Here is a 20,064-nt window from a genome sequence, read left to right on the forward strand (position 1 = left end):
TTCCGATCACCTTATTTGGTATTTCTCACTGTGTTACTGAATTTCATAAATTGTTATTGCTATCTATTTGACAGGAGCTACATACATGAAATGGTTATTTTTCACTTTTAGAATGAGATTTCAAATGAGATTTAAATGCATAATTGATACTTTGATTTGGGCTGAAAATGTCAATTCTTAACAATACAATTATGTGCTGTTGACAATTGACACTAAAACTGATCTGTAGTAACAGCAGAGGTAGGCATGGTATGCTGCAAACTGAAATACTTGCACGTCATGAGGTATTGCAACATCAAAGACACTGTGATAGACCTATAATGGCCTAACCTTCTGTGAGTTGTTGCTCTTGGCATAAATACAGTGATACCATTATATCCTGCTTGGCCCGTCCACAAAGATAAGTGTTGTGAAGCTTTAAGTGGGTTCACTTTATTTTTAGAGCTGTACATTTCTAAGGATGTTTCTTAAAATTTTATTACAGCTGCTGTCCAACATCAACTCTCTCCGCCTTAACATTTGTGTTTTTCAGTCTTTTAATTGTTTTGCTGTTACAATTATTCAAAAGCATGAACATTTAATAGAGTTACAAGTGAGAAGTTTAGGGTTCTATATATGGAATAATCAATAAGCAGTGTCCGATTAGCGAGGGAATATTTACACAAAACCAGCATTAGGAAACGCATGTGCATGCAATCATCCCTGTGAGTACCAGGCAATGCTGCTCGATCATTTCATTGGTGAACTTTGTGAGTATTAAACTTTACAGTTCTGTTGGTCTGGGCGGTTTCAATTTAGTGAGCTCAGTGCCAGTGGAGGCTGTTCCATTCCAGGTACAGTATCCTCCTCAGGTGGAATAAGGTGCCACTGCAGCTGTTTGGTAATTTTAGTAATAAAACCGAGATATGCTGTGCTTGAACTGTGTTTGTGATTCAGTTGTGATGCAGGTTTCATCTGGGGCTGTATTATAACTGTATATTTACCTGGTTTGGGTTGCTGTTTCTTCTGCGATTGGATGAAACAACATTGTTTTTCACGGGGGGGGGGGGGGGGATTGTTCATCCCACATATTAGTATGGATAAATAAAAATGCAGTGGCAGTATTAAGTATAAGGATCCTCCAAATGCTTCCACCACTGGTCCTTTGGGAAACCATACATTCTACACATGTTGTCTAGTTTGCAACCCCCCTTATCACAGAGCAGCAGCACCTTTAACTAGCCTCCTGTTACCTGCATGCCTGCTGAAGGAGTGGTTTATTTTGTAGGAAAATAGTGTGTAAAACTGTGCCATTTTAAGTGGTTGGGGATTATGAACACACAGTTTATTCTCACCGGGCTAACACACAATAGCAAGAAATGTGTTTTGAAACTCGATACAAGAATGTTGCATTCAGAAGTCATGGCATTGTTCTCTACAGGATAAAAGATACAACAATTATTCTACCTTGGTTTGGGAGGGAAAAAAATGTGGTCTTTTTTTTCCTCAAAATATTATAGCAGAGACCACAGATCAGTTAGCTTGAACTAATAATTTTAACTTGAATATAAAACTGGCTTCCATTTCCGAGAATAAACATGCAGTGTCTGCACTGGTTCACTTTTTTAATGTAATACAATGAGATATACTTCCCAGCAGCTACTGCAGTAGGGAAATCCATCCTCTTCATACTAATTCTTAGTAAAACATAGTAAAAGGGTAAAGAACATGTTAAAGAACAGGCAAGCAATCTATATTGTGGCAACAACCATGTTATAAAATACTATGCATGAAGAACACATTGTAAACGTCCAGCTCTCAATAATGCCATTTTTTGGTTAACAGCTGGCTTGAAAAAAGAAATTTCTAGAAATAAAGTTCTCATTGAGAGAAAGACAGACACAATCAGTGCATAAGGGTCAACATGAAATAAATATATTTAATTTTCTTCTTTTATAACAGCTGGATGTCCCACAATAGGTAAAGTATATTTTTTATTCAAATTTTAAGACACATTCAATTATACCTTTAAACAGTTGCCCACTGAGCGGAATTAGAGAGAAGGCTGAACAACCTGCTGGAATGTTAAGACTCCCTGAGGGTAAAACCAACACACATGGGGGCTCATTACACTGTGACAGTCTGAGTAAAAAAACAATGTAGAAGGCTTAGCTAATGACTGCTGTTAGAGCACAGCCCACTTGTTCACGTTAGGATACACTACTAACATGAGTATGAGATATGACACCAAGGTTATTAGTGATAAATTACATTTAAAACCTAAACAAAATACACTCTGAAATTACTTCCACACCTGTAAATTGCTAATGGATTCATAGTGCATTCATTTGGTTTAAGCCTACAATGCCACTTATTTTCAGAAAACTGGGAATTGAACTTCTCCTTGCTTATACAACAGTATTTAGAAAAGCTTTCCAGTCTTATATTTTGAAAGAACACTGTGTACTGGTCTAAACAGTCATCAGCCTGTGTGGTTTGTTTACATCTGTCTCCTGTGTAATCTGAGAACACCACTGATCACGTCTGACCTGCTATTGAAAACATGATTAGGTGCTTGTAAACTGTAATAAACTTTTCATAACAGAAGTACTTCACACAAAGCATGCTGCTTTTTGATGATGTACAATGGACTGTAACTGCAGTTCCGTCAATCAGAAACTACACTCGTCACAATTACGTCACAATCACGTGATGTGCGATTAGTCGATGACCAGTTTTTGAGGTCCGATGCCACTTTACTATTCGACTAGTTGAATGTTTGGTGCTACCCCTGCTACAGACATGCTATGACAGCGCCCATCATATATCGTTGTGTATTGATACTACCTGCCAAGTTTCATCCCTGACATCCCTGTGAACAGATCAGGTACAAAACCCCCGGTACAAAGGGCCATTCGCTCCACCCTGTGCCATAAAGCCACTTCCCTAAAAGTCTTATTTATTTTTATAGAATACAGTAAACTTGGGCAAAACCCTGCACTATTTTCAATTAAATGATCTTTGGCAACTTTGGTAATAAATTTCATCAGGACTACAAAGTTATGTAATTTTTAAGCAATTTATAAATGGCTTTCCAAAAGTTTGACTTTTTCCCACGTGGTTAAAATAACCTGCACAAAACCTACAGCTTTCAGCTCAGTTTGTATAAAACACAAGTATTTGTTCATACTGTATATAAAATATTGTTTTAATTTGACTGCAGTAGTAGCCTAAATATCCATTTACAAACGATGCAGTAGGAACCGGGGAATGCAGTTGTACGTTCTGCCAATCTGTAAATGGAAATGAGATATTACAGGAATATGTATAACACATATTATAACTTTTAAAGCTCTATACAATGTTGTAAACTGTAATGTTGAGTAAGACTGTAAGATCATTATTGTCTACAACAGCACTTCTTCAACACCTGCAAGTGACTCATGAGTCACACAGAGTACTGTACATGAAAACTGAGTAAATGTTATTTTCCACTTCAAGCTTGCAACATAAAATGAGCAATTCAAGATATGCCATTGCTAAACTGTAGCGTACTTCCTCCCACAGTGACTGTTCTATGCACAGTTGATGACACCAGTTCAGAACATCCTTTTGCCAAGGACCATCTGTTTTTTTTTTGTTTTTTTTAAAGAAATAAAAAAGTTTTTTTTTCCATTATCCCAAGACCAAAAGAGGAAGCATAGCTTTTTTGCTGACAATTAAAAATATACAGCCCAGTTTTAAAGCCATTTAACAGAACTATACAAGCTGATCGTCAAGTTGAAAAGCAGCTTGTATCTTACATAGCACCCTACACTATATTGTTTTTAAATACATAGTTAAATCATCTTATCCTTTCATACACAATCAATATGAACCTCTATACACTTCTACAAGGAAACAAATGGAAAACATTGGATTAGATTAATATTTATTAAACGTTAAAAAAAGATAAAGGGGCATTATGCATATTTTTTTCTATTTATACGTTATATTGATATATTCTATCTAGTATATATATATATAATATATATATATAATATATATATATATATATATATATATATATATTAAATGCTAAATGCTACCTGTGTCAATGCTTTCTGAGGTGCAGCTCAACCAGTGAGCACATGGGAGAAACTCTGATTAAGTGATGCATGCTGTCTTTGAACGCTCTTGTTTTTGTTAACATTAATTCACTGAAGCAAAGGTATGTCTATGTTATTGTGAACGCAAGGGACATTTCTAAGGAAGTGCCTGTTTCCTATTATTTAATCACAAAGTTTAAAGACCAATACATTAGCAAATCTGCACATTAATAAGCTGGCTTTCACTTTACAGTTTTCTGTGTTGCACATTTCTGTCATCACCATGATATCTTAATGACTGTTTTGTAGTCTCTGATTAAAATAAACACATGTCGCACTTTGATGTATGTATTCTAACTGTGGAGTTGACCTGATCAATGTATCCCAATGGGTGGGATATGTAAATGTAAAGTGCTCTAATTTTAGAGCACTTTGCATTTCCAGGGAGTCTCCATACTGTAGATTTCACCAACCTTTTATTAGGGTTAATCCTGAGATAACCACGAATACATGGTTGATGCAATACAGGGTTATACAGTGCTGTAAAATGTTTTAATAAAACTGAACCTCATATCACTTAGAAAAATGTTTCGATACATTTACACTCTGGTGAAGGCAGTCTTCACTCCTATTTTAAAAAAGATTTCACTTTGTCATCAAACATTGGAAAAAACAACCTGAGTGTGCTTAACAGAGAATTATATAACAAAAGGTATTGCTGATTTTATCAATCTGTATCCTGCGGGGATAAATTACATCTGGATTTTATTGATGCATTCTCAAGCACTAGAGAATCACTATGGAATTCATCTAATCCTTGGTATAAGTAAGTGGGGAGGGGATTCCAATACAATCGTGCTCTGGCTTTTCCTGGTGGAGTGGAGGTTGATCGACTCCTTAGTTGTTTGATTCTAGTTTTGTAAAAGTAGTAGGTAAAAAAATTTAAACTGGAGTAAATGCGTTGAAAATATGCCAATTCATTTTTTTTGCAATTTTACTTTGAGAATTAAGTTTAACAAATACACTTTCTTATATTGTATTTAACAAATTCAAATTGGTAAGAGCATCTGTACGTATTGAACCAGTATTGCCTTTTTTATTACAGAGCAATGTGGTTTTTTTTTTAAAATCCAAATAAAGAAGGTAATAACACTAAATTGATTCATTGGACCAATTAAGCTTCTAATAAGCACTTAACTGGTCCAATTAAGTCATTACAGTACAGTTGGAACAAAAACCAAGAGGGACACCGGCCCTCCAGGACCAGGGTTGAGTAGCCCTGCACTATACAATAAACCAAATAATTATTTGGATAGAAATTAATATTTCTTGAAACTAGAAATAAAATCCACTACAGTGCGACTTCCAGGAAGGTTGTTTTATTTATCAGGAATAAGCAGATTGCTCAAGCCTGTCCAATTTAATTTATAGTTCATACACCAGCTTCAAAGAGTAGTTCAAATCTGGCTGTTATGGCTTGTTTAATGGCCCATTCAGGGAAAATATTATTTGTGGTGTTCTGAGTTCACTTCCTAAAGGGTAGCACCCGAAACCACCAATGGAACAGAAAATATTATTGTGAGCTTAGCTCAGTGGAGGAAAGGGTATGTGCAAGGGTTTGACCATGCTGGACAAAGACACAGTGGTAGCAAGTGCAGAAACGCTGCAGCAGGAGTCAGTTTCTTGAGAACATTTATCAAGTAATACATTTAACACAGTTAATATGAAGATAAATATGAAGATAATACTGTTGTTGATGCATCTGGTGGAATTATGTGCCTTTATACTGCTGAATGTGGATGAAGGAAAACAGGTACTGGTACAACATAAGTTAACAAAAAATAAATAATACATAAATAAATAAACCCTATTTACAAGAGAGTTTTTTTTTTTGTTTTTTTTTACCCCATCACAGTAGGGAACAGACAGAACTCAATTTTCAGTTTTAGAAATACCATCTGATTTTTTAAATTGACATTCTTTGTTGTTAAAATAAAAATGCATACAGTTTAGCTTCAATTACTGCTAATTAGTTCTTTAGTTCAGGTTAATTCACTACTCAAAAGTCTGTCAAGTCACATGATACAGGAGTTAGCTGGTTTTAACATAGTAGCCCATAGTAGGATCCCAGCGTGGAACACCAGGTAAAGGTGAGATTGACTTGGCAGTGGCATCGGAAGACACCCACTGATCTTCAGTTGTTCTGAACTGTTGTGGGGCGTTGCTCTGGTGCACCAATGGATTAAATGTCAGGGTGTGTTCAGATTGAGGCATGCTTGCAGAGTTGGGAGTGGAAGCTGCCAGCACCAGACATGACTAAAGCCAGTTAAAAAAATCAGATGTGCTTTCCTATTCTTTGTATACAGCAATATAACCATCATCCACATACCTATGAAGAGTGATATAAACCTGCATTACAGTACCAGAGCTTTGCTTGTCTCAATCAATTTGTATGACAAGTGTGGTTTTGAAAATGCATTAAGTTTGCACACTAGTTTTCATAATTAAAAAGAACATCCAAACAGTTTGCTAGTGTTTATTTTTCAAAATGTATGCAATATGCATTATTAAGAATTCACTGCAAAATACAACCAGCTGTTGTAATTGTTAACCTACTTTTTATTCCAATAAGCACCTTTTAATACTTGCAAACAAGCTGCATTGCTTGCATTTTGAATTACAGCAGTCAACATTGCAGTGTTTTTTTCATTTTTTTTATTCAAAGGTCAGTTTTGGTCCTACATTTTCTAGCAAAGTACATCTGATTTGTTTTGATTTCTGGCTAAGTTAATAGAGATCAAATGTAGTACAGCTGTGCAGGTTCATTTTGTAGGTTCACCAGCTTTTTACTGAACATACTCAGTTCCCCTTAAAATACCAATACATTGCTTATATTTTCTGATGAATTTTAACTACCTTTTTCAGGCAATTCTAATAATACATTGTATTATTTCATAAGCACATGCCTTTTTACTGGGTATTAGCAAACTCACAGTGCTACACTACTAATAGACTGTAATAATAAACTGGCATAAAATATCTTTGCTGCCATAAAATATATTTTGTCTCCTATGTTGCTCCAATTAAAAATAATTTCCATTATTTAGTAACCCAAACAATTAGCACAGTGGAAAACCCCTTGCCATCTGAGTTTTTCATTTGCTTTGGCATTGTTTTACTTATCACCTTGCATGCTGAGAAAATAGTTCACTTGTATGATGGCATAAAATCAAAGCTAAAGAGGATGACTTTTTTCAGACAAATTCCTAGTAGTGTTTCCTAGGGACTATTGTAGTAGTTCTAATATTTATTCAATTCACATTTTCTCCTTGAACTGCAATTATGTTGCCATTAGAAACCAATACATTAATATTAACCGTCTCTCAGAACCTGACCTGGATCATCAGAAATATTTAATTAGGCTGCTCTCAGGGCTTATTTTGTGTACCATTTGTTCTTTTATAGAAGAGACTTCAGAGCAGCAATTTATGTCACGGTTGGTATAAAACCACAAATTTACAGTACCTTTGAGATTTTTTCAGATTCTACATAGGGCTTGAACTTTCCAGCTTATATATTTTTGACTGGCACCCAAAATATTGTAATAAGTCACTAAAGGAAAGTGTTTGTTTAACATGTATTTTTTTCTCTTGAAGTAGACTGCCCCTGCATTCATGCTTGCTGTGAGTATGCATAGACTGTAAACCCTAAAGTCAGAGGTATCTTACTCCTTACAATGGAAGAGAACACCTACAGTATATTATTCCTAATTAAGGCTAAACTCATTTGCTTGCTTTTACTACAAAAAAAAAGAAGATTGTACTGACTGATGTGGAAAGTCTTTTACATCTGGAACATATGGCTTTATAGAGTACTACACGGTGACTTCTCTGTTTCTATTTGAGTATCATGAGGTAATGGTGTATATAAAAAAAAATGAAACCCCACAAAGCACCTGGTATACTGTAATGTGGCAGAGGCGGGTGTATTTAGAAATGCATCATTTTCTGGAAGAAAATTAAACAATTGTATAATTAAACAAATATATCTGAGGAACTCAAATGTTAAATCTTTATTCTTCTTGCCGAGCAAGCAGCTCCGATAGGTCGGCCCATTAGTTACAGTTGTGATGACTGATTATTATGTCGCTGTTTGGTTCTCTGGAACTACTGTAGACTAAATCAATAACACATTAATGTGATAAATATATCTAAAAATGCACGATACATAAAAAAATAAATAAATAATACACACAACAAAGACTAATGACCAAATTACTGAGCTACAGATGTTATTTATGTTACAATATGTGCCAAACTGACCTCCAAATATTAGTAGTATTAAAAACAAACATTCAGATACAAGCGTTGATTGATATTTGGGGAAAGAAAGATGTCCAGCTTTTACTTGATAGTTCTACAAGGAACCAACACACAGGATGTCCAATAAATGAGGCATCATAGGCCTAATCATTAATTGGTTGTCTCTGTTCTTTCAGATGTGAACTGTATTTAAGCAAAGAGGAACACTTTCAGATCATTTTGATGTGTGGTGTCGATAGTCAAGGGGTGTGGCCACCTGATTTAACAGAGAACACCCTAATCGGTATAATAAATGATATTGCCTGACTTATGTGACACCCTGTAAATATATTCTAGCACTATAAGAGGCAGGGGGTTAAAGGTAAACAGATTAACTAGTTGAAAAATGTACAGCGCTTTGCCATTAGTTAACATCTTACTTCATCTCATCTACTCATCTACTAACATCTACTCATCAGCAGATCAAATGTAATTGAATGTGCTGTCAAATACAGTGGTCTTTTTGGGAAGTGAACACAGAATTTGAACTATTAGATTAGATCAGCACCGCTAAGTACGGAATGATTGTGGTTTGAGCAGCATACTTGAGATTAAAGCATGCCACTGACTTCTAGTTTCTCCATACCCTGAAAGAAATTTTTAAGTTAGTATTAGTTCCTTATTATTATTTATTTTTTATTTCTTGGGGCGTGGCAGACCTAATATTGTTACCACATTAATTATACCACTGACTAAAAACAATCTTAAATTGACAATTTTTTACATTTTTTTAATCAAAACCATTCATTCAATTCCTTTCACTTCACTAACACTTTATGGAATCAGACTGGTATCACAGACTTATTCTTGGACTATTTAGTGTTATTTTAGTAAAGGCAGGCCAAGAATAGTGGCAAGAATCTGTGTAACCTGGCGCTGTAAATCAAGCAGACAAACATTTGCCTAGTGCCTTCTTTTGTGTCTTCTTAGTTTTGTATGCCTTTGAATTCTGATTAAGCATTTTGAATTTATGGATTAATTTAATCTTCAGCAAGAAAGCTTTAGAAATAGTGTCATCAGTAAACCCTATTCTTTTCTGATTAAAAGATGCCAACTCCTGCCCTGCTAGTTGCACCATGTCATTGGGATGCACTTTGCACAAACAAAGAGCAATGATGCAGCAAATGGGTTTTTACAGCATTTATATTAGGATAGAACCCCGGGGAAGGTACCAGTGGGGAAACTGAGGCAATAGCAGACTGATTGATTTTTTTTTGTTTTGTTTTGGGTTTTTTTGCTTTGCTTTGCTGTGATAAATAATGCAACAGCCAAATGGAGATGATGAAGCAACACTTGGCTTCCTAATAATCTGGGATATCAGTGGATATATATATAATATTATATATATATAATATATATATATAAGATATATATATATATATATATATATATATATATATATATATATATATATATATATATATATATATATATATATATATATATATATATTTTATAAAAACTATATAAAATTTTTGTTTAACCCTTGCAGTGTGGCTTATAATTCTGTTCTTCAGACATTTTTTTCATGAGCAAAACTGGATTACATTTCACCCTGCTACATGGTGTTTGATTTCAATACATTTTTAGATACAGAAAGGCATATTACCAGATATAATGATTTTTATATACACTATTTGTAAAGTGTATTACTTATTTGTTCAACACCAGTACTGTGTAACAGATATCATACACAGTTTAACAACATAATCATTCTGTGCAGATGGAAACATATCACAACATACAGATTTTTCAAATTTGTATTAATAAGGATTGTAATGCCAATTAAAGTTATTTGGTATGTATTAGCGATGCATTGTAAATTAAACTTTAGGATTTTTTTTGTATGACTTTCCAAACTAAAATCAATATGTAACTATGGTGACGTTTACATGCACAAGTCATGACAGTTTTCCTTACAACCTGTTTGCCGTAATGTTCAGGAAATACGTTGCTATGCAGTTTCTGATTTAAGAAAAAAAAATCGTCCGTGCCAATGCAGATTACTCAATTCACAGTCATTAGACTCTGATTATCTTCAGGAGAGCTTCATGCATTGCCATGAAGATAACAACATATTACAAGAGAAATGAATTAACGTGTTGACGTGCACATTCTGAACTATGCCACACATTAGCTACTTGTTTGTCTGGTTACCTTTCCAACACACAGACACACACACACACATACATACACACACACACACACACACACACACACACACACACACACACACACACACACACACACACACACACACACACAATTATATAAAATATAATTTCTACAAGTTTTACTACTTAGAATTTATATTTGTGTGTGTGTGTGTGTGTGTGTGTGTGTGTGTGTGTGTGTGTGTGGAACACTTCTCAACCCTAAAATCCTAGGTGATGGAAAACGTTTGGCCACAACTGTAGATGTTTCTTCTCTTATCAAGATTATGTTAAGGGTCATGCTTTGTGACTCATCGTGTGGAAATGAGATGTTGTATTCAGCACCTGTATGTCTCTGATGCAAACGCTTTTAGACTACTTGTATCAACGAAGCAAACACATAACTTGGTGGCTGATAAGTGGAGTACCATGTAAATGTAAATCATTATGATTTGTTCTAATACTCTTTGTGCGGGACAACTGCTGCTTAAAAAATAATTTGAATTCTCCAAAACAAAATAGTTTTATCACTAAAGCAAATCTTTCAAACAGGCAATAGCTTGTCATTCATTTTAACCTCTTTCTCAGTTATAGGTTAAAATGCTTGGTTTGGGATTTATTGTAGCTTATTCTACTTAGATTGAAATGCTGAAATGCCTTTTTAATATTATTTGCTAACTACAAATCATTTACCCAAATTCCCAATGATTGTCATCTTTTTTGGGTCTTTTTAGTTTTAGTGGAACAATCAGAGCTGGCTAAAAAGAACCTGAAGCTGCTTTATTGGTGTTCATTGAATAGGAACTTCACACATTTTACAAATACAGTTTGATGACTAAAATGTAGAGATAACAGTTATCTTTTCCAAGACTCTCTAAGAATTTTTATTTGCAATACAAAAGTGTAGTCCGGACTGTAACACTGTCCCTTTGAGTTGCTGTCCCTTTGAGATCCTTCTTTTGAGATGTTTAATGATGAAAATGAACAGGCTATAACTACAGGCTTTGTTTAATATCACGCAATAAACTGTTCACATTATAGTTCACATTAACATTCCTTCACTAAGGTACATGCTCTCTGTGTCATTGCTAATGTGTCAATTGCTTCCTCTTCAATAGAGGAAGAAGAAATATGATCAATTCAATAGACTTAGGAACTGTTATTTACTTCTCGATTTTCTTGTTAACATGTTTTATGAGTGCGAATCATAAAGGTGATAAAGGACCACAGCATCATCTTGCTCCATTCCCATCCCTACAGAGAAAGAGCATATAAAGCAATAGGATACCAATGGCTTATCCTTGACTTTAACTAGCTATGCCATCACATTCCTCGTATTCCCCTCTGCTGATAAATTAAACTTCCCTGCTTCAGATCACAGAATATTTCAAAGAGATAGCACCCCATCCTGCTTTCTATAAATGAGGTGGCCCTGATAAGCAAAAACAGGCAAGATAAGCTATAGATAGTGGAGATAGAAAAATCAGTGAGTTGTGTGCATGTTTTTAAGCATTAACTCTGCATAGGCCTCTTCTGTTAGAAAGTCACTTTTGTTTAATTAATATTATGGTTTTCAAATATTTTACTAAATGTCTTTCATATTGCTAACAGCTAACCCGAGTGCTAACCCAACTGTAGCACTCAGAAAAATACATAAACATTCATGATGCAAAATCTGGGGAAACTTGGGTTCAGAGAGCCAGCACAGAACAGTAAGGCTAGACTTTGAGATCAATACAAGTGACTGATAGATTGTTTGTTCTAATAAAAAATATTTAAAAAAATGTATACCTTTTAATGGTCAAAATAATCTATGTGCATTGACAAAAGCGATGTTGTTTACTCTCTGTGCTTGTTGAGAAATCAGACAAAGGTAATAAATTCCAGGAATTAAAAGTTAGGCTTAATTCACATAACAATACTAACCCTACTCTACTAATAACAGAATCCAGACTGTGCCATGTGTTACAACAACAGTGTCACAGCAACATCACTGGGGTCTCAGAGCATTTGAAATCATGTTTCTTTCCTTAATCCTCAAGCCATTGTGATCAATCCATGCAACTTTTAAGCAAAACATTTCAGCTTCCAATTCATAAACAAAAACCTTTTTTGTGTCTAATATTGAAGAAAAATAAACTGCTTGATATTATCCAGCTATAGGTAAATATGTACTATTCTTTATGATTTTATAGTATTTTATAAAGAATATAGCAAAGAATTGGCTGATAATGTGGCAGCTGGTTTAGCTTGCTTCCGGTAAATGACTGAACATACTGCATAGAGCTGCACAATTTCACTAAAGATCAGAAATATTTCTGCTACACATCGCTCTGTCCAGTACGAGGGAACATGAAGCAAAGTTACACAAGATGTATTTACATATTATCACAAAAACACTCATTGCTCAGTCACAGTTTACAGTGGATTGCCTCCAACCTAGCACTAGTAGGCTCTCTCCCCCAACCCTCCCCAGCCCTCCGTTGCTGTTTTTTTTTAAACTTTAGAAGTCTGTTATATATTCTACAGCTACGGCCAAAACTTTTGCATCACCTAGAATTTTACTACTGAGACATAATTTACAAACAACAAAAAAAAAAAAAACGTAATTGAGATGTTTTATTTACATCATGCAATCAAATAAACCACAAAATTATAATGTAAAAGTCTAATAGAAATCATAACAGTAATTCAGTATTTCAGGTTAGATTTCAAAATTTCACATTTTTTCAACAATCGTCAGTTTCTGGAAAACTGCAAAGCGGTTAACGTAATATTATTTAGCAGGTTTCATTCGACTTTATAAAGTGCAATTAGTTAATTCTATAGGTTGATGCGAAATGGTTGATGTTTGCAATAGCTGTACAAGTGACATCTACACACAAGATATGATGTAGTGTAACGGTTGATATCACATACATGATTTATAATTCGCAAAATAGGGTGACTTCTCCAACCTGTCAGTTAACTAAGCCTGTCATTCAGTCATTATTCAATAATTAAGGTGATGTAACTCCTATAGCAGTCATGCCTCTACACCAGGGGTGTCCAATCCTGTGCCCTACATTACTTAATTAGAACAATAATTGGAAACAATTAGTCCAATTAAGTAATTTAGACACAGTTGGAACAAAAACCAGGCGGGATGCCGGCCCTCTAGGACCAGGATTGGACACCCCTGCTCTATCCCTAAAAACCTTCCAGCAACCAAAACAAACCGGATTTGTCAAAACAGCCATCTGCACTTTCCCTCCTCCTCACCATTTCCTCCTCACTTGTTTGACCTTGCCTGCATGGCTGCTGCCCCCCTCCTTATTGCCAGCCCGGGCTAACCAATGCCAACCTCACTGGTTAACAACAAAACTATTCAGTAGAGTGAGGCACATTTTACTAAGCCAAGTTTTTGGAACAGTTATGCCGTTTACATGCATAATCTACAGTAATCAGATTCAAACTCTTTATTTCAGGAATAAATTCCAAAATAGTCTGTAGTACATCATGCATATAATTTGTTTTTTTTATACCAGGTTGGCCTTTTAATCAGATTCAAGTGCATACATTCAAAAGCATTGATTCCTCATTGACTTTGACATGTAAACTCTGCAACATCAATTCCCAAAGGTTTGATCCTTTGTGCCTGCAATTGTAAAAACTGGTTTAATAATTTACTTTATTGTAGTAAGTTATTCTGATCAAATAAACATGCACGCTTGTGTTATTGCGTTACTCTTGAATGATTAGATAAAAACAGTACACACTCTATTTGGTCATTTACAGAACAAAGCAGGAATAGTTTAGATATTGAAGGTAAACTAATTTCTATATCTAACTTTACTAGAGGAGCTGGATATTCATACAAAATAAAACTACTTCCCAAAATGTCACCAGACTGTTGGCAATGGCATTAGTTTTTTTTTTTTTGTGTTTGTTTTATTGTTTTTTATAATCTTTCCAAGCCAGAAAATCCTTAAAAATCTCTCGAGGATTTCTGCTTATTTGTATAGTTCCATAAGATAGTCCTTTTTCTTTCACCAAAGTCCATCCATGTAGCACAAATAAAATTTAGGTTCAAGGCAAGAAAGGAACAACATATTAAGCTTTTTTTTCCCTTTGTATCACAAAATTATGCACTTCCTTGAAGTTTAAACAGAAACAAAATAAATACAGTGTAAAATACAGTTCTCTAGAAAACCAAAGGCTTACCATTCTGTCAGACTCAAATATAGATTCCAACTGGTTCTATTTTTGCAGCTAGCTGTTTTCGTAACAGTGTGCGAATGGCTCAGGAACATTAACAAGCTGCTGCAAGCACTGAGCAAATGACAAGAGCTCTTGGGGTGTGAACTATACAGCAAGGAGAAAACATGTGTGACTTATCTGGGATCTAATTAGAACCAAAAGGCTATACACCCAAGGTCAAATCTAAGTGCATGGAAAAATGTAATGAATGACCTTTCAGATTGAGCATGTTAATAGTTCAAAATGGCCTGAGAACTCGTGTTCCAGCAGCTATTTCTCTTCATTTGGAAATTTTTAAATGTGTGTATTTGTTTCCCCAGATGTGTACATCTGAAGCAGCATTCCTAGATGCCATAGGGGCACTCCCTGAGATCATGCAGCACACAATGGCAGCCACTGTAAGTCAGTAAAAAAAGATTTCAAAGCAACAACGACTGTTTTGTTGTGCCTGCCCTTCAGCTCTTCTTAATCGCCTTGACCCTGTTAGGTCTCCAATTCCTGCTGTGTGATTCTCTCATTCATTTGTGGAGTTACAGCTTTATTCTGTCTCAGACTTGTTGCTTGCCGATTTTAGCAGTGGGACATTGGAAACAAAACAACAAGACGCACTGTTTCAAAAGTGTGGCTCTGTAACAAGCACCCACGCTGTTATCTGTTAACTGCACACTTGTCTGTACTTGTAGGTTGAATAAATGTACCCTTGCTATACAGAACCAGTTTATTAAAGTTATTTGTTAAAAATATATTTTATCCTTAGTTTTCTCCCCCAATTTAAAATGGCTAATCACGTGTTCTCACCATTGTTATTCCCTGTAACAACTCAGGAGAATTGAAGGTCAAAGGGTGTCCTCCAATCCCAGGACCAAGCCAATTGAAATACACTCAGAAATGCGAGAACGGATGTCAGTGTGTAAAATATTTGTTCAGTCTTTAATGTGCAGTGAATCCCACATCAAAAGGCCACAGACAAAAGCTCTGACACTTAACAGATCCAGGTCTATACATTTGATTCTACAGCTGCTATCAGCACGCATTTCAGTATGAACGTGTGCTTTGGATCATGGTCATTTCCGACTCAGCAAGATTTATTGCTTATTTATTGTACAGCAAAAAAATGTTTTTCAAAAAAGTGTTGCTGTTAATTAATGATTTTGTCTTCCTCGTGGATAATATCTGTCAACACCTCTGTGACACATTTACTATACAGTAATCACAGATTACAAAAACAAACACTTGAGTAAAGCTGGTGACTATGTAACTTCCTTGTTGTTTCCTAGCAACCCTCTGAGGGCTAAAGTGCTCCCAGTTAAACACATTGCTATCCACTATGGCAGCAATATGTAATTCAAGGCAACTAAAACAATTATTATTCACCATCTCAGTCAAGCGATTAATCATACACTGCTGATTAACATAACACTACCACAGAATTTTTTTTTTTTAATATGTACAAATATCTATCTACGATTAAAAAAAGCAACCGTTTTGTTTTGTTTTTTAACATATTTAGCCAAATTGTTGTGGCAAAGAAGGTATTAAATAAGCTATTGAACCTGAAGTTAAAATAATAACCACAGCAATTAGGATAGCGTGTCTTAATTCACATGGTATGTGTGATGTCCTGTTTGTTGCATGTCCAGACTGATAGAATAGCAAGCTATTCCTGATACAAGATTCTGATTTGGTTGAATTATCTACTTACTGTAACAGCCAGACAGAAATAAAAGATGCATTTTTCTCTCTGTTGTATGTAATGCAAGACTCCACAACCCTAATGGCACTTGAACTCCATCAAAAACACACTTATATAAATAATAAAAGAAGATGTGGGAAGTAGTTCTGTGATTATGAAGCACTGTGCTTTTAGATTATTATGAAGCACTGTGCTTTTAGTATTTCTAAGCACCCATTTGCTTTTTTGTCTCTCTAGGTTGCCTAGAAAAAGCAAAAGACTAGATTCTTAACAGTGCTGATATACTGTATTACCCATGCAGAATCTATGTTCCTGTTTTCACACTTAAAATCGTTGACTAAATATAACAGCTAAACTGTGTAATTGAGAATGCATGTGAGTGTCAGGCCATTAAACCAGTGTAACATTGTACTGCTATAAATACAACTGCCGAAACACTGTTTAACTTGCCAGGCAAATTAAATTATATGTGACGTGGTATTTCACACATCACATTAACAAGTACACACAAAGCACTACTGAATACCAACTAAAAACAAGTGCTTGTTTATATACCAGTAAGGGCTGATAGTAAGTAAAATTTGTTATACCCCGTGGCACATTTAACATTTCAAACTTTAGGTTATGGATGTAACCCTGTTTCTCTGAAAAAGAAGACGACCACCAAAATACTTCTGGGATATGCCTGCTACAGGTCAGGTATTTACTGAGCATTTTATGTCAGAGCTGCTGACATATATGCTCATAACGACACCCTGTTTCCATCATCCAAAACATGCATACAGGAGCTATGCACCGACAGAGCCTGTAGCTCACTGCCCACTTAGTGGAGGTGATGGCTAACAAAAAGTCTTTATAGAGAGATACTTCAACTCTACGGAATACACAGGCTCAAACGGGGCCTTAATGAGAGCCTCCAAAACCACATCTAGAATCAGGAGTTTCAAAACATTTCCTGTGCAAAGAGGCAATAAAAAAAAAAAAATTAAAAAAAATCAAAGAAAAAGGAAGCAACAGACTTTGAAAGGTAAATAACTAAACTGAAAACAGAAACATTATGATTAAAAAGTGGGTAGCTGTAAATGTACTTTTAATTGTTTTTTTTGTTTTTGTTTTTTTACACTTCTCTTTTGTATTGTGTCTGAAATCATTCTAAAAGTTTCCAGCTTCTGCAGCACAAATATTAGTATCATTATTCTTTTTTTTTTTTGTATTATGGCTTAGAGCTGCTTTGAGCTGGGACTAAACAACCTTCCTCATTCCATTGAAATCATGTGACAATGTGACCTTTTAACTACTCTGTGTAAATAAATGTAGAGTAGGTGAGGCAGAGTTGAAAGATTGATTTCTTATGCTGTATGTGGTTTATAATAAGTATGCGAGAAATTGGCTTTCCCTATGCACTCTGACAGATCCACTTCAATTAGTATACTCCAAAACAGTATAATATCAGTGTACCAGTATGGAAATTGGGTTCATGCCACTTAAAATGCAATGCTGCTTCCCTGTGAAGAAGGGTAATTGATAAGAGTAAACAACGATGAGCTGCACTTTCACCAAAGCCTGACAACCGTCACGTCATCAGGTGATTATATTAGATGTGTCATTAGAGTTTGTTAAGATCTGATTGAAAACCCTGGATTTGAACGCTACAGTATTAGGAACGATTCAAGAGAGTTCAACAACAGATATAGATATATATCTTAGCACTTTACAGGGGTAGGCTGTGAACTGTGCATTATATGCAGAATCACTTACATATCATCCACAGGACGGAGCACAAGGAGGTTAAGGGGCTTGCTCAGGGTCACACAATGAGTCAGTCAATGGCAGAGGTGGGATTTGAACTGTAACTTTCTGGTTACAACCGCTGGCCTTTAACCACTGGACCACACTGCTTCCACAAGATGTCAAAAAGGCATGACTTCCCTCTGCAGACAGAAGATAATACTGGGAACAGCTCCAGCAATGTATACTGAATTTAGTTTCTGGCCTTCGCTTTCGTGATTTCTGTCACATGTCTGGAACTGTTCATCTTTAGTGTATCCATTTCCAGGATGTTTCTTATATATTATAGAAAATAATGAATGTGATTCTCAAAGCTAGCTGTTAGGCTGAAGATACTAGCTAAGGTGCTATAATGTTAAGTCCAGAGAAACAGGCTACATTCTTCCCAGTGTTAAGCACCTCCAGTTGGGAATGCTCTCTCTCTCTCACTGGTTGTTGGGAATAAGTCTATATGTGCTCTTATGTCCTTTATGTTGCTATGTTCCTGCCTGTTCCGTGGTGTCTATCTGTTGAGCTACACAGGACTGAACACTTTCAAATGCTCTTATTCTCCTTATTCTCCTTCAGCAGGCTGATTATGGGGCCTGTTCTTATTATACCTTCCAGTCTGAGAAGAATTGTGGCGCCGAAATGATTGTGCTCTGGGACACCCATACTCGTAGGGTGCCGGCATGTCTCTCCCTCTGCCGTGGCCCTTACCTAACTCAAATGTGTCACTTTGTTGAGATTTGTACTTATTCATTCTGAGAGACAGCACCCAGCGATTACTAACATGCACAGGTTACTTTTTGTCATATACTGTAATAAAAAAAAATGTCTTCAAACACTGACTAGTTTTGAAAAAAAACACAGCATACCAAAATAAACATGCTCGGCCATCAAAATGTTCTTCCCATTTCTTCCCATTGTTCACTTTTTTATGAAAGTGCTAGATACACGAAAAGACAGAATATGCCACTAGTTTGCAGCGTTGCTGATGTTGCATCACACATATGACATTTGACAGTGTAAACTCAATTTTATAGTTTTAATGGAGTTGGCTCTTTTATTTCAAGTACGACTACAAATATTGCAAAATGAGACAAAAACACAAATGGGTTCAGTAATAACCCTTTATTTTCTCCAGGCTGGTCTGTACTCACTCCTTTTTACAGCACAGTCTTAATATAATACGCTGCAACAATAAGCCAGTATGCTTTAAAATGACAGTAAATAACTACACTGAGTAGTCTGGATCCTTTATCTAGGGGCTAAACTCAGCACTGGATAAAACATATGTTTAGGGACTTTTTTAAGGTGCTTCTCATTCTGTTCTTGTAAAACAAAAACTCTTCATTGATTACTTTATGCTGCAGTTGATACAGCTAAATGTACAATAATAATAATAATAATAATAATAATAATAATAATAATAATAATAATAATAATCAGTATTACTTTTCTTTTCTCATTATGTTAATTTGATATATTTCAATAACCATGGTATGAAATTATGGAATGTTGGAACTTATATTATGTATAAAGTTCCATCTGCAAGAGGAGCTTTACACTGTGCCTGCACACAAACTGCACATAATCCTTTCTATTGGATCGAAGGGTGGGGTGGTTTAAAATTGCCATGGAAAATACGAGTACACAGCATCACATATAAAGAACGTCCTTATTGACAGCCCTCCACATTTAACCATGTCTAACTTCCCACAGCTGAATTAAAATACATCACTTTCAACAACAAAAAACAAGACCCAGAGCTTTTTTACGAT

The 20,064-nt window shown here is 35.4% G+C and overlaps 1 protein-coding gene across 4 annotated transcripts in view; it reads right to left on the reverse strand.

The window, feature by feature from the left end:
* Positions 1–20,064, reverse strand: part of LOC121295483 (growth arrest-specific protein 7-like) — a 99,893-nt gene that overhangs the window by 62,426 nt on the left and 17,403 nt on the right. The window contains exon 1 of one of the 4 annotated variants that reach the window (XM_041220137.1): positions 14,785–14,875. The exons of the other annotated variants lie outside the window; for them this stretch is intronic. Within the exon in view, the coding sequence (XP_041076071.1) occupies positions 14,785–14,787 (3 nt within the window). The 5' untranslated portion in view covers positions 14,788–14,875. Of the gene's footprint in view, positions 1–14,784; positions 14,876–20,064 lie in introns of those variants that run through there. 4 annotated transcript variants of the gene reach the window in all.

Source organism: Polyodon spathula, chromosome 20 (genome assembly GCF_017654505.1).
Source record: "Polyodon spathula isolate WHYD16114869_AA chromosome 20, ASM1765450v1, whole genome shotgun sequence".
Classification (NCBI taxonomy): Eukaryota; Metazoa; Chordata; class Actinopteri; order Acipenseriformes; family Polyodontidae; genus Polyodon; species Polyodon spathula.